Source organism: Sminthopsis crassicaudata, chromosome 4 (assembly GCF_048593235.1).
Source record: "Sminthopsis crassicaudata isolate SCR6 chromosome 4, ASM4859323v1, whole genome shotgun sequence".
Taxonomy (NCBI): Eukaryota; Metazoa; Chordata; class Mammalia; order Dasyuromorphia; family Dasyuridae; genus Sminthopsis; species Sminthopsis crassicaudata.
The window spans coordinates 350,001,455-350,018,752 of record NC_133620.1 but is presented as its reverse complement, the minus strand read 5'-3'; the positions used below and the strand labels follow the sequence as shown (position 1 = coordinate 350,018,752).

General features: G+C 42.5%; 2 protein-coding genes across 5 annotated transcripts in view; one reads left to right on the top strand and one right to left on the bottom strand.

Moving 5' to 3' along the window:
- The window catches only part of FBXL20 (F-box and leucine rich repeat protein 20), a 114,137-nt gene extending 106,299 nt beyond the window's left edge, over positions 1-7,838 (top strand). The window contains exons 15-16 of one of the 4 annotated variants that reach the window (XM_074261371.1): positions 3,901-4,023; positions 7,659-7,790. In XM_074261371.1, coding sequence (XP_074117472.1) covers positions 3,901-3,999 — 99 coding nt within the window. In that variant the 3' untranslated portion in view covers positions 4,000-4,023; positions 7,659-7,790. Of the gene's footprint in view, positions 1-3,247; positions 3,800-3,900; positions 4,118-7,658 lie in introns of those variants that run through there. The other 3 variants (XM_074261372.1, XM_074261370.1, XM_074261374.1) reach the window with 3 other exon arrangements.
- On the bottom strand, positions 5,403-16,493 carry LOC141539098 (transcription factor CP2-like protein 1). The gene is made up of 15 exons (XM_074261376.1): positions 16,292-16,493; positions 15,312-15,463; positions 14,099-14,172; positions 13,488-13,593; positions 13,186-13,292; positions 11,971-12,123; positions 11,729-11,839; positions 10,936-11,030; positions 10,606-10,660; positions 9,726-9,819; positions 8,305-8,395; positions 7,728-7,810; positions 7,071-7,216; positions 6,766-6,817; positions 5,403-5,910 (listed from the first exon to the last, which is right to left on the bottom strand). The coding sequence occupies exons 1-15, from the start codon at positions 16,372-16,374 to the stop codon at positions 5,873-5,875; spliced, it is 1,440 nt and encodes a 479-aa protein (XP_074117477.1). The 5' UTR covers positions 16,375-16,493; the 3' UTR covers positions 5,403-5,872.
- Between the last annotated feature and the right edge of the window lie 805 nt (positions 16,494-17,298).

The following is a 17,298-nucleotide window of genomic DNA, read 5'->3' as shown; positions in this document are numbered from 1 at the left end:
CCCTTTGTATTAGGGCTATGATGCATATGGAATTATTCAGTTTTCTGTGTAGTTTTTCTTTTCTAATTTCATCTCTAACATATTTTGGGGACCTATTTAAAGAGACTTTAAAGATTATATAGACTTTCAAATGATCTTTGTAAATTTCCAATAATCTCCACATTCATTATAGACTAATAATTTTACTCGGATACAAGTCAGAAACTTGTTACATATATCTTTAATTATATATTCTGGAGAGATATCTGTAAGATATTTTTGATGCAGTCCTCATCCAGATTGTGTCCCTCACTGAATATTTAAGTATAACTCTTAAGGATGCCAAATTAACGAGAATTTAAAATATAGAAAATGCAACCATATTTTTCTATTGCCTTGTAAGATACTGTTGCCAGTTTTTCAGTGCTCCATTGGCAAGACCGAGAGGATTAGAAGTGTTATAAAAAAGATACTTTGAAGTTTAATGAAGGGCAGAAGAGCATCACCAGTTATTGTAAGCTAGGAGGAGAATCTTTTTATCCATTTTTTTTAATCCATATTAATGAAATGTCCAGAAATTACTTAATAAAATTGTGGAGGGTATTTTGAGGGTGGTGGAAGGTATGAGGAAAAAGTTATTAGTACATTATGATTGAGCCCTGGCTGCTGTCTTTTAAATTGCTGCTGCTGCCCCCAAACACTAATAACCACCATTAATTACCCTCCAATGGAGACAGATTGGAAAAAAACATTGTTATTCTACCACTGCCTCAGTTATGGATGGGTAAAATGAGATGATGAGTGAAGATATCTATTCCCATTGTGCCATCCTGCTAACAGACCTATTCGATAGACTGCTGGGCATTTCTGAAACAAAGTTTCAGTGTCTTCTCCATTTCTTCATCTTAATGTGTTTTATTTCCTTCAGACCTGTTAATTAGCAGAACCTTTGGGCAAAAGTAAAATATTTGACTTGTAGATCTTGAAGTAGGATTGACCAGTTAAGCTGGACAGCTCCAAAGGAATAGTCAGAAGATGAAGAGAGTCCCCTTTCTAGTCACTGCAGTCATCAAATTGATAATAAGCAAGCTTGATGAGTGTGGTTAAGACCAGATTGTGTTACCCAGATAATTCAGGAAGAGAACGGTGAAAACCTAGATTTATCTGCATAATTAATTATGGAGATGTGCCCTAAAATCAAGCAAAAGAGGGACAAAAGAGAGTATAAATTAAGAACCAGCTGCCTTCACTCGGCCCTCTCATATTTGACCATCTACCTTACATAAAACTAGAAAAATCCTTAGGAATTGAATTCTTAACATGGGATTCTTTTGGATCCCCTTTATTCTCCCCTTTATTCTCAGTATTATTTCCTCATTTCTACTCTTTGTAACTGTCAGCTCAGCTTTGGGGCTTATTTTACCACTGGAGGAATTTCAGGAACTAGTCCCAAGGCTGTACTTGGGTGAATATGGTTGTGTCCCAATGGAGATATGGTTGTATCCCAGTGGAGTCCCATTTAAATTCCAGCAAAAGGGGCTAAAGTTGCTCATAGATGTGATATTAAAAGAGTTGTGCTATTTTCATTTCTGAATTCTTCTTGTATGTACATGCTGTATAGTCATATTTTAAAACAAAACAATAAGCCGCAGTGTCTTCTTGGCTGCATCAGTGGAGAGGCTACCAGGATTGAAAAGCTCACATGAGTTTTGAAATTCTGTAAAATTCTTGTATTTGTTCATTTTTGATAGGAGTATCTTTTAGAGTCTTTTGCCTTGGATTTGTGTTTTTTGTTTATTTTTGTTTTGATTAGGGAAGCATTAATCTAAGGAAAGAAGCAAATGACTGTTAGGGTGTCTTGCCTTAGGGTAGAAGAATCTACCCTTTAGGTCAGTTCCTGGCCTGGAAACACCCAGTATCATCAAATTGTAGATAATTTTCCTACTTCAAGATTATTCCCTTCCTCTTCTACTTCCTGCTTTCCTCTTCTACTTCCTGCTTTGTCCTTTTATACTAAAGCTGTTAATGAGTAATTAGTTAATTTCATTCCCTTTCTCCCCTTACTTTTTTGGTTTGATTCTTCACTCTGTATGAAGTTTATGTTGGAGGTTGGAAGGGATTGCTAATCAAGTGACATTTCCCTTCTTCAGGATATTATATCAAAAAATACAACCAACTCATAAACAAGTTCCAACTACGTTCACAATTAGTAAAATGAAACAGTTGCCAGTGATACCCAACTACTTAGTTAGGGCTAGGGCAAGTGTTACTAAGGTGGCAATTGGGAGCTTCCCCTTTGGAATCTGGAAGAATGTTGGTTGACCAGTCATCACAGTGATCCAGAAGACACCACCTTCTGATGAAAGATTTTTTTTAAAGCCATGTCCATGCTTTCTTCTAAGGACTCAGGAAGTCCTGAAGAGATATGGTTTTCCCAGAAGAAAACTGTCCCAGACTTTTCTCCCACAGCAGCTTCTCTTGCCTACCAACACTGTTCTCTCATATCCACACAATTGCTGCTCATGTACATGTAGATGTGACTACACACATATGTGTTTCTTATCTCGGCCCTGATTTCTTGGCCCCTGAAATAATGCTTGTTACTCTTACTTTTTAAGGCACTGGAGGATGAGAAAATAAAGTCTTTTAAGTCCTACTTTCAAGAGCTGACTGGCATGAATTGACCACTTATACTTTTTTAAAATAAAGATTTGGATTGTTTACTTTCTTAGTGCTAAATAACACTGTAATGAGCAAAACTTTTGCTGCTATTTTCCTGAGTTTGTGTATTAGGATGTTCTTCCTTTCTCCCAAACCCGTCCCCCTCACACCCATGTCCAACCCTTCCTTTTTAAGTTATTTTATGCATCACTGGCTGTTATTTTCTTAGTGACCAGGGGCTTGTTGAGGAGAGGTAAGCCTGAAGTCTCTCCTGACATTTTTTTTCCCCCAATAAACCTGAGTCCTTTATAAGCCAACTGGCATGTTTACAGACCTACCTAAAGCAATTCCTTGAAGTCCCCTGCCTTGAGGAGAACATGTTCAAATTAGCTTCTCCTTTACGGAACTCCAAAAGGGACAGCAACTGAGAAAGGAGGAGATCAGTGATGTCAGCCTGTTTTACTACATTTAACTTCCCCAAAATGGCTATGACTTTATTTTCTCTCTTCCTGGAGGTTGTTCTCAAACAGCCTGGCAACTCTGCAACTTTGCCCATTTTATAGCATCCCCAAGAGCCAAAGACTGAGAAGCCTTTCTTCTTATGCAGGGCCCAGAGGCTTATGAATTTCTGCTGAGGTAGAGCTTCTGGGGGCCAGAGATGGACAAATGATGCTGTTGGAGGATAGTTTGTCTTCACCAAACCAAGATCTCTGTTTCGGTATCTTCTACTACTTACCACCCCACAAACATATCCCTCACTCTCCTATTGGAGAAAAACGAATAGGTCCTTATGACATATTCAGATTCCAAACATTCCTACCACCTGAAATTCCAGATTCTTTTATCCATAGTATTTTTCATGTGCTGAGAGTTGCTGCCTAATTAATTATATTACTCCTCCAGGTATATTCATAAAGCTTTCTTAACCAGTTCTTGAGGCTGCCATGGTTCTCAAAATGATAACTTTTACTGAACACAAGAATCCTTTCGCTGTGCACATGGCTGTTTCTTTCCTCCCAATTATTTTGAGTTTGAGGGTTGGGGGGAGGGTTATTTTAAAAAAGAAAAAAGGAGAAAAAAAAAATCCAGGGTTTGCAATAGAATATTTCTTTTGCTTTCATCTGATGAAATCTTTGAACTTCAAAAAGGAAAAAAAAAAGTTTTTATATATATATATATATAAATATATATAAAGTAAATTGTTATGTAACTATTATTGTTTCATGTACGTTCTAATATTGTTTTATGATGTAATTAAAGGAAATAAGCTGTGAAGACTTTTCATTTTGCTGCGGAAATGGCCTGACTGAGTGGTGGTTCCTGGGGCTTAGAACTGGGAAGCTAGAGGAGGCTGAGTGATAAACCTCCCCCATTATGTCTCAGGTACATCCTTTTCATTCTGAGACTTATTTCATGTATTCCTGGAGCCCAGTAACTTTTGTTCTAACTAATAAATCACTACAGGAAATAATAAAAGGGACCTTCTCCCTTCTCTGACCTCTCTGGTAGGGTTTATGGGTGGTGAAGTTGAATAATGGACCATAGGAGCAAAAAGGGCCAACCATCAGAGAAACAAAGCCTTTCTTCCTCAACTGCCCCCTGTAAAACCTACCCTCACAAATGCCTTTGAGTAGGAATCATTTTTTTGTACCTGTATGGCTGTTGAGGATCTGTTGGAATTTTTTTCCAAAGAGTGATTAAAATTCCTTAATCTCAGAGAGTGGGGGAAGGCCAGGCTATTGTGGAACAAAGACTAGATTTTTGAAACAGGAAAGTCCCAGTTCTCATACTCATGATCTTTGGGCAATTAACTTTATTCTTCTGGACCTCTTCCAGTTAGACTACAGCAGTGGTGTCAAACTCAAGTAAAAGTGGATCTCTGTCCTTATATTACATTTTTATTTATTTTGTTGAGCATTTCCCAGTTACAGTGTGAGTTTGACATCTCTGAGCTAGATGACTTATGACAACATACTACTTAACCTAAGACAACAAAAACCTGCTAGGTTTCTACTCTCTTCCCCCTGTGAGGAAGGCCATATCTTTTTTTGACTGGTTCCTGACCAGCCAATTGAGCTAAGAAAGATCTGGACCTCCTAATGCTATTTCTAGATTCTTCCTTTCACCTTGAGTCTTAAAACGATTGGTAGCATCCTCTGCTTATAGTGATGTCAAGTGTTTTTTGCCCACCTCAACATTTCTGATTGAAATTGAATTAGAATTAACATCTCAAGGACCCTGGTAAGGATTTCAGAATAACACATCTGGAGATAACTTTTAGAAATTTTGTCAGTCCAACTGCCTCATTCTATAAAAGCAGCTTGTTAAGACTAGATCCCAAGAGTAAAGCCATATCTGTAGGCTGCAACAAATCTGTTAGTATGTTTACAGGGTATAATCCAAATTCTTTTAGAATCAAAAAGTTTCAAAACCCTGTCAAATATTTGAGTGTTTAGATATGAATACCAGCCAGCAAGGAGTCAAAAACTAGGTTTGTTAACAAGGTTTTCTGCTCAGGACCAAGGGCCTTCCCTAGCATTTAGCTCTGCTGGACTGGGTCCAAAGCACAATAGAATGATGAAGTCCTAGACACTAAATACCAGATAAAACTGAGTCCCACTGGCCTCTCGGCACAGATGTTACAGAGGAAGATGACAGAGTAGGCACAAGACAGAATTAACAAACCTTGGAAACCACCTTGACATCTTAAAAATTTTCAAAAGTTACTGGCTATGCAGCCAGGATAAAAAATCAGGTGCTTGTTTTTGTTTGTTTGTTTTAATGAATTTATAAGGAAAAAAGGCTGGGGTACAGAACAAGCATGAGTAGGCCAGCAGTTGAGAATATGCAGTGGATGTTGATGGATAGTCTCTTTCACATAAGGATTTGAGAAACATTCCATCAGGGGGCAACCAACATTTCATGGCTAGTCCACAGTGCCATTTCTCTCAGAATGCCTCTCCCTGGTGCAGCCTGGATAAGGCCAAGCCTTTGAGCCTAGGACTTTGTGCTCCTTTCTTACTGAGCAAGAATGAAACAGGCTAGAAGCAGGAGTTTATCCTGTTTTTCCTGTTCTCCAGGAAAAGAAGAGCAGAAGCCTGTGACAGCTGCTTGACACATGCACCAGTTGGGGTTTTTTAACTAATTTCTGACCACAATTAGGGCCTAGCAGTGATTCAGCTTATTTGGTTGCTTTGTTTCTTCTGGTCTTGACTGTATACCCTATTGGGGTCTAACTCAGAAACAAGTGGTAGCCATCTGGATTCTGAACTGAAAATAGTAAAAGGAGCAGTTTTTAAGTAAGTATTCTTGTCCTCAGAACCAATCCACCCCCAACTCCTGTAGATCTACTAGTGGTCCAGTTCCTGGATCCATCAAGCAAAGTCCACCTTCAGGAAGCTCTCTTTCAGCACTCAAGTACACAGTAACATTTTCCCATTTTGGACCCATAGCACTTACTGGCTACAACTGTATGGTCTTAGATAAATACTGGATCTCCTCAAGCCTTAGTTGTTTTTATCCATAAAATGTATATACTGTCTGGCTTACAGTGTGGTGAAGATCACTAAAATGGATTGTAATCTTATTTGTCTTTAGGGGTACTTTGGGAAACCTGGTGGAGCTGTGGACCCCTTTTCAGAGTAATGTTTTTAAATGTATAAAAGGAAAGCAGTTTTACTGAAATAAAGTTTATAGCTCCCAGGTTAAGAACTCCCATTCTAAAGCATGCTCTGTATCTTTATTTTGGCACTTTTCCCTATAATTGTTTTATGTTGTTAGTACTTGTTTTCCCTAGACCATAGTCTAGAGCAGCAGCGTGGGGGTGGGATATGTAGGGAAATAACCAGTGAAGAATTCCCTCCACCATTGTAAATCGAAAATGAATATATGAATTGCCTGGAATGCTGATGGTTTAAGTGATTTGCCCAGACTCACCCTAAAGTGTATGGTGGGAATTCACATTCAAGTCTTCCTGGTTCTACCACCATCAGTGCTGTCTACACATCACACTGTCTTGTGCTTTTGTTGCTTCCCTCTGTCCCTACATCTTGCATGTTTGATTAAGATATGGCCAGAACAGAGCCATCACCTCTGACACTCAGCTTGTCCTCTCAGTTGTCCTACCTTTCTTTGCCACAGCTACAAAGTAGGATTCATCCACCAGATTTTGGACTACCTGCAGAGCAGTCAAGAAAAGGGTGTTGAGTAAGAAAAGGAAAAAAGTGGTTAGATGTTCTCTTCCTTGACCCCAAGTTAGGACAAATCAAGGCAAACTTCAGCATAATGGAGATTGAATCAGACAGAACATGTCCAAACCCAAGAATAAGAGACATCAAGATGGGTATCTTAAGGTCCAAAAGAGATTAAGTTCATATGATGGGTTCTAGTAAACAGATGGCAGCAAAGAAAAAGATGCGGGATTCTCTTACCAGGTCACTGATGAGTACGTGGATGCCAGTAGGGCCTTGGCGAAAGAGCCGATGGATTTGATTGGCTGGGAGAGACAAGAGGTCAGCCAGTTTTCCAGTCAATTCGGCAGTGCTGAGTTCATTCAGATAAACCTGCTGGTAAGACCCTAGAGGCAGCAGGATGAGTGAGTAAGGAAAGGCAGGACCAAGGGATCTTGGCAGTAACCTGAGACTGGATCAAGAAAAGTACAAACAGCTTGAGGGGGCTTGTAGATAGAGCACAATTGCTGATCCCCACCCAGGACTGCCCTTAGGAACCCCAGCCCTTTATCTTTTGATAAAGATAAAAAGATGATAGAGATGAAATGACTTAAGGTGAGAACAGGTTTTATATATATATCAGGATATTAAAAGATGGGGGATTAGGAAAGACTGCTGAGCATTCATTTTAGATTTAGGAGAAAGAAAAGGAAGGAATCGAAACTTTTTTAAGAGATAAGAACTCTTGGGTTCCTGACAAAGCTGATGGCAAACTGACATCGGGGCACAGTCAGATCAGATCAGACCTGGGTGTTATGTAAACTGCCCAGCCCCATTCCCATCCCACAGGCAGCAAGAAAGGATTTCATGTCTGTGGTTCCACTTGATGGGAGAAAGCAGTGAAAATGGCATCTGTACCTGAGTCTGGACTCTGTGGGCTCTCACTTGCTGGCTTCAGGGCCTCGGGAGACACGTACAAGGTAAGCCTGGGACGGATGGGCCTGGGCCAGAGATACAAGCTGTTAACCTCTCTCTTCCCTATAAACATCTCCCCTACCTTCTGTCATACACCATAGGAAATGATCTCCATGGCCTTTGAAGGGCCTTTACAGGTGTCAGGCTGGTACCAGGAGTAACTGACCTAGCTGGCTGCTAGCAATGAGAAGGGAGAGAGTTGTTTCCCACCCTTACCTCAAGACTAAATAATTCCTCACTGATAACCTTACCTTTCAATCCATCAATATGCCAGGCATTGTGTAAATTAGTAGTATTGGTGATAAAAAGAAAAGTGAAAGCCCTACTCTCAAAGATAACATGCAAGCTACTATGTACAAAGTAGATACATGCAGAGTAAATTGGAGACAAAAATAGAAGGCAACAATATATTAAGGGGGATGGGGAAAGGCATTCTGTAGAAGGTGGGACTTAGCTGAGATTTGAAGGGAAAAGAAGTCGAGAGAGGAAGAGGCCTGGTGGGCAGAGCAAGGTTTAGTACCTGGCTTTGAGAGTATTGGAGAGACGGATCCCATCAGCAGCTCCACAAATCTGGATAAGGTCCTGGCGGGAGAGTTTTAGCAAATCTTCACCTAGAAGACATATTGGGGTCTTTGGGAAGAGCCTTTAGGAAGGAAGAGGAGACCTCTGGGAATAAACTAGGCGTTAGACACCTTCCTTGTCAGATGCACTAGCATAGGGTGCAAAATTTCTATTATAGATGATTTATCTAAGGTCACATGTATGTGTAAAAAGATAATTCAAACTCTGTAAAACATGATATTTATTGGTTGGCACCTACTTGGGCATACAGCTAGAGGCAAAGGACTCCTTGAGCCTCACAAAATGTAACGAGTCTGCCTGACAACTATAAAAAATACATATATAATATATATATGTATATATATATTAATAGATGTTTGTAAAGTAATTTTCTTATAGCCTGCAGCTGTGTGACCATCAGGACAGTTATCTAGGATTTCTGTAAAATTAATAACTAAGAGAATTCTCTCTATAGTTCTTAGCAATGGAGAAAGTTTCCCTTCAAATACAGTCTCCAGGAGACACTGGTTGTATTAACCTGCATGGTTTATCTACTGCTTTTTTCCCCTCAAAAAGAAATTAGATATAATAGCACCCACTGTTCTGGTCTGTTGTGAGAATTAAATGAGAATGCTTGTTGAAAAGTGCTTTCTAAAGTGCTAGTCATTAATACTACAGTCCTGTAGGTAGTTCAAGTCTTGTTAGCCCCACTTCTCTGTGACCCCAGTTCATTTTACAGATGAGGAAACTAAGATAAACAGGTTTAAGTGAATAGTGCAGGGTCACAGCTAATGTCTGAGACCAGATTAGAACTGGACCCAGCACTATCCACTGGGCCACCAAGCTACCTTAGTCCCACTTTATAGATTAAGAAACTGGCTCTAAAAGATTAAAGTCTAGCTTTAGGGACCACTTTAGGGACACTATCTTTAGTGTCACCAGATCACAGTTCTTTATTGACTCACCCCTAGGTAGGTAAGAGCTATAGAAGTATTTGGAGGAAGGGAAGAGGGCCAGAATACAAGGAGATTCATTTCAAGGCAACCCAAGTACACGGAAATTTTTTAAATTTCTATGGCATTGCCAGCATCTTTCTGCCTCCAGAAGTGGATGGGAGAGAAGCAGATTTTCTTAGTCAGCAAGATTGAAAGACTTAGAGGTGTTTCAGGGAATAGGGTACTGGACTTAGAATCGGGATGCCTCGAGTTTGTGTCCTGACTCAGACATGAATTAGCTGGAGTTTTGTCATCTTTAAATTAATTAGCTATTCATTTAGTATACCAGACACTAAGAGAAGAGGTGCCTATCACAGCTCTCAAGATAGACTCAGGGGTCCTGCCTGCCCACCCCAGAGCAAAGGAGGCAAGGGGACAGCCTCACCTGTGAAGTTTGCCAGCAACCTACTGTAGCCAGAGAAGCGATGGCAATGTAGCCACTGCTGAGTCTCTGAAATAGAAGCCCCTGGGCTGAGAGCCTGAAAAGGGAGGGAGAAGACAAAGCATTTATTTTAATATGCATTGATAAAAGACAACCCACCCTGTAAATATTTCCTTGCTCCAGACAATTGATTGGAGTATGAAGGTGCAAGGAGTGTTCAAATGACAGGCTAAACGGAAAGGGTAGGTTGGGAGAGGCTCGATGCCAGGCTGAGGACTTTAGGACCCAAAGGGATTCAGCCAAGATGGAGCCAAGATGGCAGGAGCCATGGCCCAGGGATGATGGTGGTGGTGGTAAAGTTATGAGCAAGAGCCCCATATGTGTGTCTGGTCTCTTCCCCCCTCTCCTTCCTATCTCTCCCTCTCTCTCTGCCTCCCCCCTTTTCTCTTCTTCTTTCCCTCCTCCGTCTCTTTCTTGTCCATCTCTGTCTATGCTGTCTCTCTCTCCCTTTCTCCCTCTCCCTACCTTCCTCCCTCTGTCTCTCTTCTCTCTCCTCTGTCTCTGTGTCTGTCTCTTCTTTATCTCTCTTTATCTTTCCCTCTTGTGTCTCTCTCTTTCCCTCCCTGTCTCTGTGTGTCTGTCTCTCTCAGACTCTCTCTGCATCTAATTAGGGATCATAAGCTTACAATGCCTACCACAAAAAGTTGTTTTGAGGAAATCACTTTGTAAACCTTTTAAGGTGCTAGAGAAATTATGTATGATCCCTGGCATTGCCTGCCCAACTGATTTCAGGTCAATGCCAAACATGGCCACCAGAGGGCAGGGTGACACTTGAGAAAAGGGATGAGGCAGGAAAGCCTGGGGAGGAAGGGAAGAGATTTACCTCACCAGGGCTGTCCCCCGAGTTGTCCAGAGAGAAGGGTGGGGAGGAACAGATCCTAAGAAAGAGCAAACAGGACTTGAAAAGCTGGAGTCTGGGTTGTTGCTCCTGCCCTATTCCCTGTTATACTAGAAGCATCTGGAGGGTAAGCACTGTGTCCCATCCCTCTTTGTGCCCCACCCTCTGGGCTCAGTAAATATTTTGTGGATGAATCAGTGTCATTTCCCTCCCCCCTTTAATCTCCCTGGACCTCATCATACCTTAGACAGAGAAAAGAAGGGAATGAAGAAAAAACAAGACCACTCCTCTTCTCACTGCCCAGTATCTACTCACCTCTCAGGAGTCAGGAACTTGAGAGAGTGGGGAGAAGTCAGGCCCAGAGGGCTGGGAGAAGTGTGAAGACCAGAAGTTTCAGGCCATGGTGAACACTGGGGGAAAGGCCATGGTGAATATTGTGATGCCCTGAGATTGGGGTTTGGGAAAGGAAAGGGACTTCTCCTGAGCTGTCAACTCCAGCTCTGCTTCCCTCTGGGATCCACCCAGGTGGCCCTTAGACCAGATTTCTTCTTTGCCTGGAAGGTAGGTCTTGTAGATAAGGGAGAACCTAGATCTCTGAGGGGGGGTGGCTGCTGGGAGTACCACGATCTCTCTTCCCTCCCCCCTACCTCCCCAAGTTCCATTCTTTAAAAAATAAAAATTAAAATCAGTGGATCCAGGATACTACTAATAAGTTTTAGGGTTTTTCTCTGGCATGCTCTTTAACCTAGAATTAGAGTCTGAGTCTTGGTTTTTCTTTTTAATCCTGAATTTAAATACTGCCAAAGAAGAGCACTTCCAACAGAACAACAAAGAAGATTCTACATGAGATCATGAATGTTTCACACCATTTCCTTCTCTTTTTTAAAGTAATAAATTCTACATTTTGCTTGCAAAATGATCTTGCTTGTCTATGCTTTCCTCCAATTTCTTTGCCTTTTTTCCTGTGTGCTTAGTTTTTAAATGTTTCCATATAGTTTTCCCAACTGCTCATGGTGCTCTTCCACTACTAAGACAAAGCCATAGAAGGCTTTCTACCAAGAATATCAACTCCTGGTCCTAGTAGGGATGGTTCCACACATATACTCACCTCTATGAAGACAGTGGTCTCATAAGCTGGCTGGTACTTTTCTCTCTCCTGTGGTGACTGCTTCTCAATCTTCTCTCTGTCAGTTTTCTGTTTCCGGTCAGCCCCTTTAGGCTGCAGAGGAGTCCATGTGGAAACTTCAGAGTTCTAGCCTAAGTGAACACCACCCCCTCTGGACAAACCCCCTCCTAGAACTGGAGACAGTTCTAGGGTCTAAGAGGATAGTTTCAGGCCCAAATGGATACCTTGAAGACTTTTATGAGGCAACTTGCTGAGTGCAGATGTTCTATAGCTATCCCCTTGTCACCTGTTTTGAAGGTGTCAATCTGGATACGGAAGGGGACACCCTTCTCGCCACCATTTTTTCTAGGGGTGAACTCTGTACTGATGCAATTTACCTATGAGAGAAAAGGAGATTAAAAAAAAGTAGGGGCATAGCTAGGCCCAGAATTCCTATTACCAGATAGGGTCAAAAAGGTGACTTTTATCTATTTTAAGTGTTCTTCATCTGGGGGTTGCATATTTTTTTTTAAAAATTGTTACTTTTAAAATAACATTTCCTTTGTTTTATTTTATGCATTTAAACAGATGATTCTGAGAAGGGGTCCATAGTCCTCACCAGACTACCAGAGGGACCCGTCGTCCTGTCATCTCACACACAAATGGCTAGGAACCCATGGTCTATCCTTTCTTCCCACCTAGGGTACTTTACCTGTCTGTTCCAGGATTTTGTACCTGGGAGGGTCTTGAAGCCCAGATCCTAGCTATGGCAGCTAAGTGGTACCATAGGAGCACTGGACCCAGAGTCAGTAAGACCTAAGTTGAAAACCACACTCCCAGTATTTACTAGCTGAGTGACCCTGGATCAGACATTTCACCTCTTCCTTAGTTTTCTCATCTGTAAAATGGGGATAATAGTTGAGGATCAAATGAGATATTCGTAAAGTGTTTGGCATATGAATTATTTTTTTCAAGATGAGAAGATTACTGATTAAGAAACAATGACCCAAGAACAATCATCTAGATCTGAAAGAGCTCCCACAAATCATTTTACAGAGAAACAGGGAGCTTAAATTATATGCCCAGAGTAACTGGTTTGAGATTTGAACCCAAATCCTCTGGAGCATCCATGATTTCCTGAACTATGTTGCCAGTTTGTGTCACTAGAACCCTCTCCAGTGTTTGACAGCACATCATCTTGGTTCTTACCCTTTTGTTGCCTTTACCAAAACCCGTGAGGGTAACCATCTGCTCAGAGGATCCTGTTTGCCAGAATGCCGGCCTAGTTCAAGGACCAGCTCCCTGAGGCCTCCGAGCTCCTTTGGCACCGCTCAGGAGCCAAGTTTCTCACACTAGTCATTTAAGTATGTCTGTCTGCATCTCACCACACCTCCTCCCGGGACCCATTCAGTGATAGACTAGAGGGCAGGAATGACATCGGGAGTGCCTTAAGCCCTGACCTGCAAGAAGAGAGATGTCCTTTTTGCAGGGTCCCAAAAAAACTCCACTGTGTTGAGACGTGAGGGCAGCATCTGGGGCTCCATGACGCCCACTGATAGGGGCAGATCTAGAGACATGGGGGCGGGGAAGGCAGACAGGGACCAAAGTTAAAATCCTTCACAAAAGGGGGCCCACTAAAATGACAGCACCCTGAAAGCCTCCCCCACAAAGGCCTCGCCCTGAGCACCCACAGAGCCAGCCCAAGTCCCAGTAGGAGGCCTCTTGCAACCTCCTCCCCTCCCCCTCCGTCCCCACTCTTCACCAATATCTAGTATCCTGTCCCCTGGGCGGCTCCAGCGCCAGCCCTCCAGCTGTTGTTGTTCCATGTACTGCAGGCGGCGATCGTGGAAGACCACACGTACCACGCTCTGTGGACATTAGACACCCACTTTAAATAACACCTGAGAAATTCCTGAGTCCAGTCTCCAAGAACCTTCCATCTCGTCCATCTGATTCAAACTACCTCTCCTCTCCTACCCTTCCCCCTCCAAATAAAAAGACAATTGGACAATGAGTAAAAAGACTGCTTAATAATCAGATGTATGGGAACTTGACCAAAATGCTTCTGTTTGCAGAACATCTTAAAATATAGGATCTCGTTTGTGCCTCTTAGGAAGACTGGCACTTTTAAGTTACCTCTTTCATTTTACGGGTAAGAAAACTGAGCTTCCAAAAGGTTAAGTGACTTAAGTGATCTGTGTTTGCACTGCTAGTTAGTGTTTGGAGTCTTAGACTTCTGGACCTCCCACCTCTCACTGTTTGAGCTGTACTGCCTCTGAAGTCTGGTGCCCAGGGCCCAAGAAGGAGGAGAGAGAGGGAAGACACCAGGCAAGGTAACTTCTCCAGCCCTTATCCAGGTGAGAAGAGACTCACCTTCAGCAGGCGGGGCCACTGGGAAGCATCCCCTAGTTTGGGGTTACAGAGCATCCGTACCTCATAAGATTGCCCTGGAAGAGACGAGGATAGGAATCAATCACACCTAAATCAGGGAGAACCATTTGAAGACCAGAGTTATACTCTCTTCCCCCCCAAACCTTCTATTGCCCATTTTCAGGAACCTGATGCTGCTAACTGTAGTCTGTGACCTCCTTGGGGCTCACCTCCATCATTTGTGCTCCATTGTGGGATTCAAGCTCCACCTCCACTAACAACTATTCTTTTTTCTTTCTTTCTTTTTTCCTTGATTAAATCTTTTATTTTTCAAAACATATGCATGGATAATTCTTCAACATTAGCCCTTGCAAAACCTTGTGTTCCAATTTTTCTATCCCTTCCCCCACTCCTTCCCTTAGATGGCAACTAATCCAAAAAATGTTAAACATGGTGGAAATATATGTTTAATCCAATATAGGCATATATATTTATACAATTATCTTGCTGCACAAGAAAAATCAAATAAAACCAGAAAAAAATGAGAAAGAAAACAAGATGCAAGCAAACAACAGAGACAGTGAGAATGCTATGTTGTGGTCCATACTCTTCCCACGGTTCCCTCTCTGGGTGTAGATAGCTCTCTTCATCACTGAATGACTATAACTAGTTTGAATCATCTTATTGTTGAAGAGAACCACATCCATCAGAACTGATCCGTGTATAGTCTTGTTGAACAACTCTTCTTTAAGGGTCTCTGTGAGAGTTTCCAGTGAGGTTTAACACACAAATCAGCACCTCTACAGCTTATTCATAGAGCGGTGTCTGACCGATATACTGACTTGTCCAGGGTCACAGCTAGTATTCATCAGAAGTAGGATCTGAAGCCAGATTTTCCAACTCCAAAACTGGCTCTCTACCCTTCCGGATACCAACATGCCTCTTAATATTTAAGAACCTACCACAAAGTACCAGTAACTGTGCTAGTCAGGCAAAAATGATACAGAGACAGGACAACTGACATTTAAGCTGCCCTTCAAGGAATGGTGTGCTCAACTTTTTCAACCACCCTGTGAGGAAAACTATTACCCCCATTTGTAAAATGGGAAATCTAAAACTAATGACAGCCAAGTGTCAAGAGGTAGGATCCAGATGCAACATATTAGATTACAATGCCCCGTTAGTTTCCAACACCCATGTCCCCTATTTGCCATACCCTGGTTGAGGTAGGTGAGTGTTTCCTCGTGTTGCTTGACAGCAGGAGAGGTGACAGCACAGAGGACATATTGGAAGACTGGACAGTGCATGTCTGAGGTAGACATGGTGGAAGGGTCCTCCTGCTTCAGGTAAGGCAGTGCCAGGGACTCCCTGTTGAGATGAGATGGACATTGTTTTAGTTACCAGGTTCTTCACCTCATTCTGGTCTCTTTTTTACCTCCAGAAGAATAGGTTCTCTTCCTCCAGCTCTCAAAAACTGCCTTCTCTCCTCCAGTCCTCAGCCACTTGCAGCTCAAACTAATAGAGGATGGTTCCCTGTTCTCCTACATCTTTTAAGCGTGTTCTGTCTGCTTTCAAAAAACTCAGCTATTCCTTAGAAAATCCCACCAGATGGGGTAGCTAGGTGGTGCAGTGGATAGAGCAGCAGCCCTGAAGTCAGGAGGACCAGAGTTCAAATCTGGACACTTAACACTTCCTAACTGTGTGACCCTGGGCAAGTCACTTAACCCCAGCCTCAGGGAAAAAGAAAAGGAAATGCTACCAGAAAACTAGACAGAAGTGCTCGAGCATGGCTCAGTGCCTGAAAAAGTACATCTGTCTAAACCTTCCTAGACTTTAAAATCTAAAAGATCAAGTCTTGCTCTATCCCAGAGGATATACAAAGAAATTCTTGGAGATCCACCGTACTTTAACTAAACCCCAGATGGATTCAGGAGGCTTCTCTACCTCCAAAATGAGAGGCATTTCCGCCTACCTTTTTCCCCCATTCAGTCCACCAAGATGACATTTCCCCTTCCCCTCAAAGAAACTTCCTACTTGAGCAGGACCTCCTCTATTCTGCAGATTGGGGAAATTGGAGTCGACAAGGAGCAACGGAAGGGACTGACCTTGAGGATCATGGCAAATGACTGCCCTCAGGGAGAGCTGGAGGATGAGAGAAGGGACTTTGGGGACATCCCGAGAGATGGAAGCACCTACCTGAGCAGATTGCTAGTGGGACAGGGGTATAGCTCCCCTGGGCTGGGCCACAGATGTTCTGGTTGGTTGTGCCACAGTAACATTGTGGACACAAAGCTAAGGCACCGAGTGGGGGAAGGCGATGGTGCTGATGAGGGCAATCGAAGAGGAGGGGCGGCAGCAGCCGAGGCACCGAGCGTCCTGGAGGTGGGCAGAGGCTCTCTCCTCTGGAAGGAGCCCCACCCGGGACTGCTTTATACGTCCTGGGAAAGTAACCAGGGAAGAGGCGGGCCGAGCCTGAGGCTCTGTGTGACTGGAAAGCAAGACCCCTCCCAAAGCCGAGACAGGTCTAGGGCAGCTGAGGCTGGGAAGGGGCCCAAACGCAGTTGTAACGGGATCCCCAATAATTATTAACCCACGGGAGGTTCGACGAAAGAGGAGACTGGATCTTGAGATGAGGAAAACAAGTTTGGGAATTCTCCCTGCGCCTTCCCTGCTCCTGTACGCAGTAATACAGTATAGATAGCTGAATTTGCTTTCAAAGATCCTGGGTTCAAATCATTTACCTCCTTTCCCTTTTGAATTCTGCCTCAGAAGCTAACTGTCTCTGTCTCTTAATCTCATCTGTAAACAGAAGTCAAGGGGTGGGGAGGTTAAAATCGGGGAAGCAGGAGTTGAGGGAGGGGGGGGGGCTGTGGATGACTAAATTCCCTTCCAGCTCTCAATCTATGATCTTAGGAAGATACATGAAAACAAAGATAGGGATAGAGAACAACAGTTGCAAACATAGGAGTTACAACAGACATGAAGTAGATGCTTATATATATAAAATGTGTGTGTATGTATATGTGTGTGTGTGTATATATATATATATATATGTATATATATATATATATATATACATATATATATATATATATGTCACCTCACTCTAGTGGCTTCCTGTTTACCTGCTTTAAACTCCTCCGTTTGACATTTGAAACCCTCCCCAATCTGGATTCTTTCCAGTCTGTTTCCTATTATTCCCT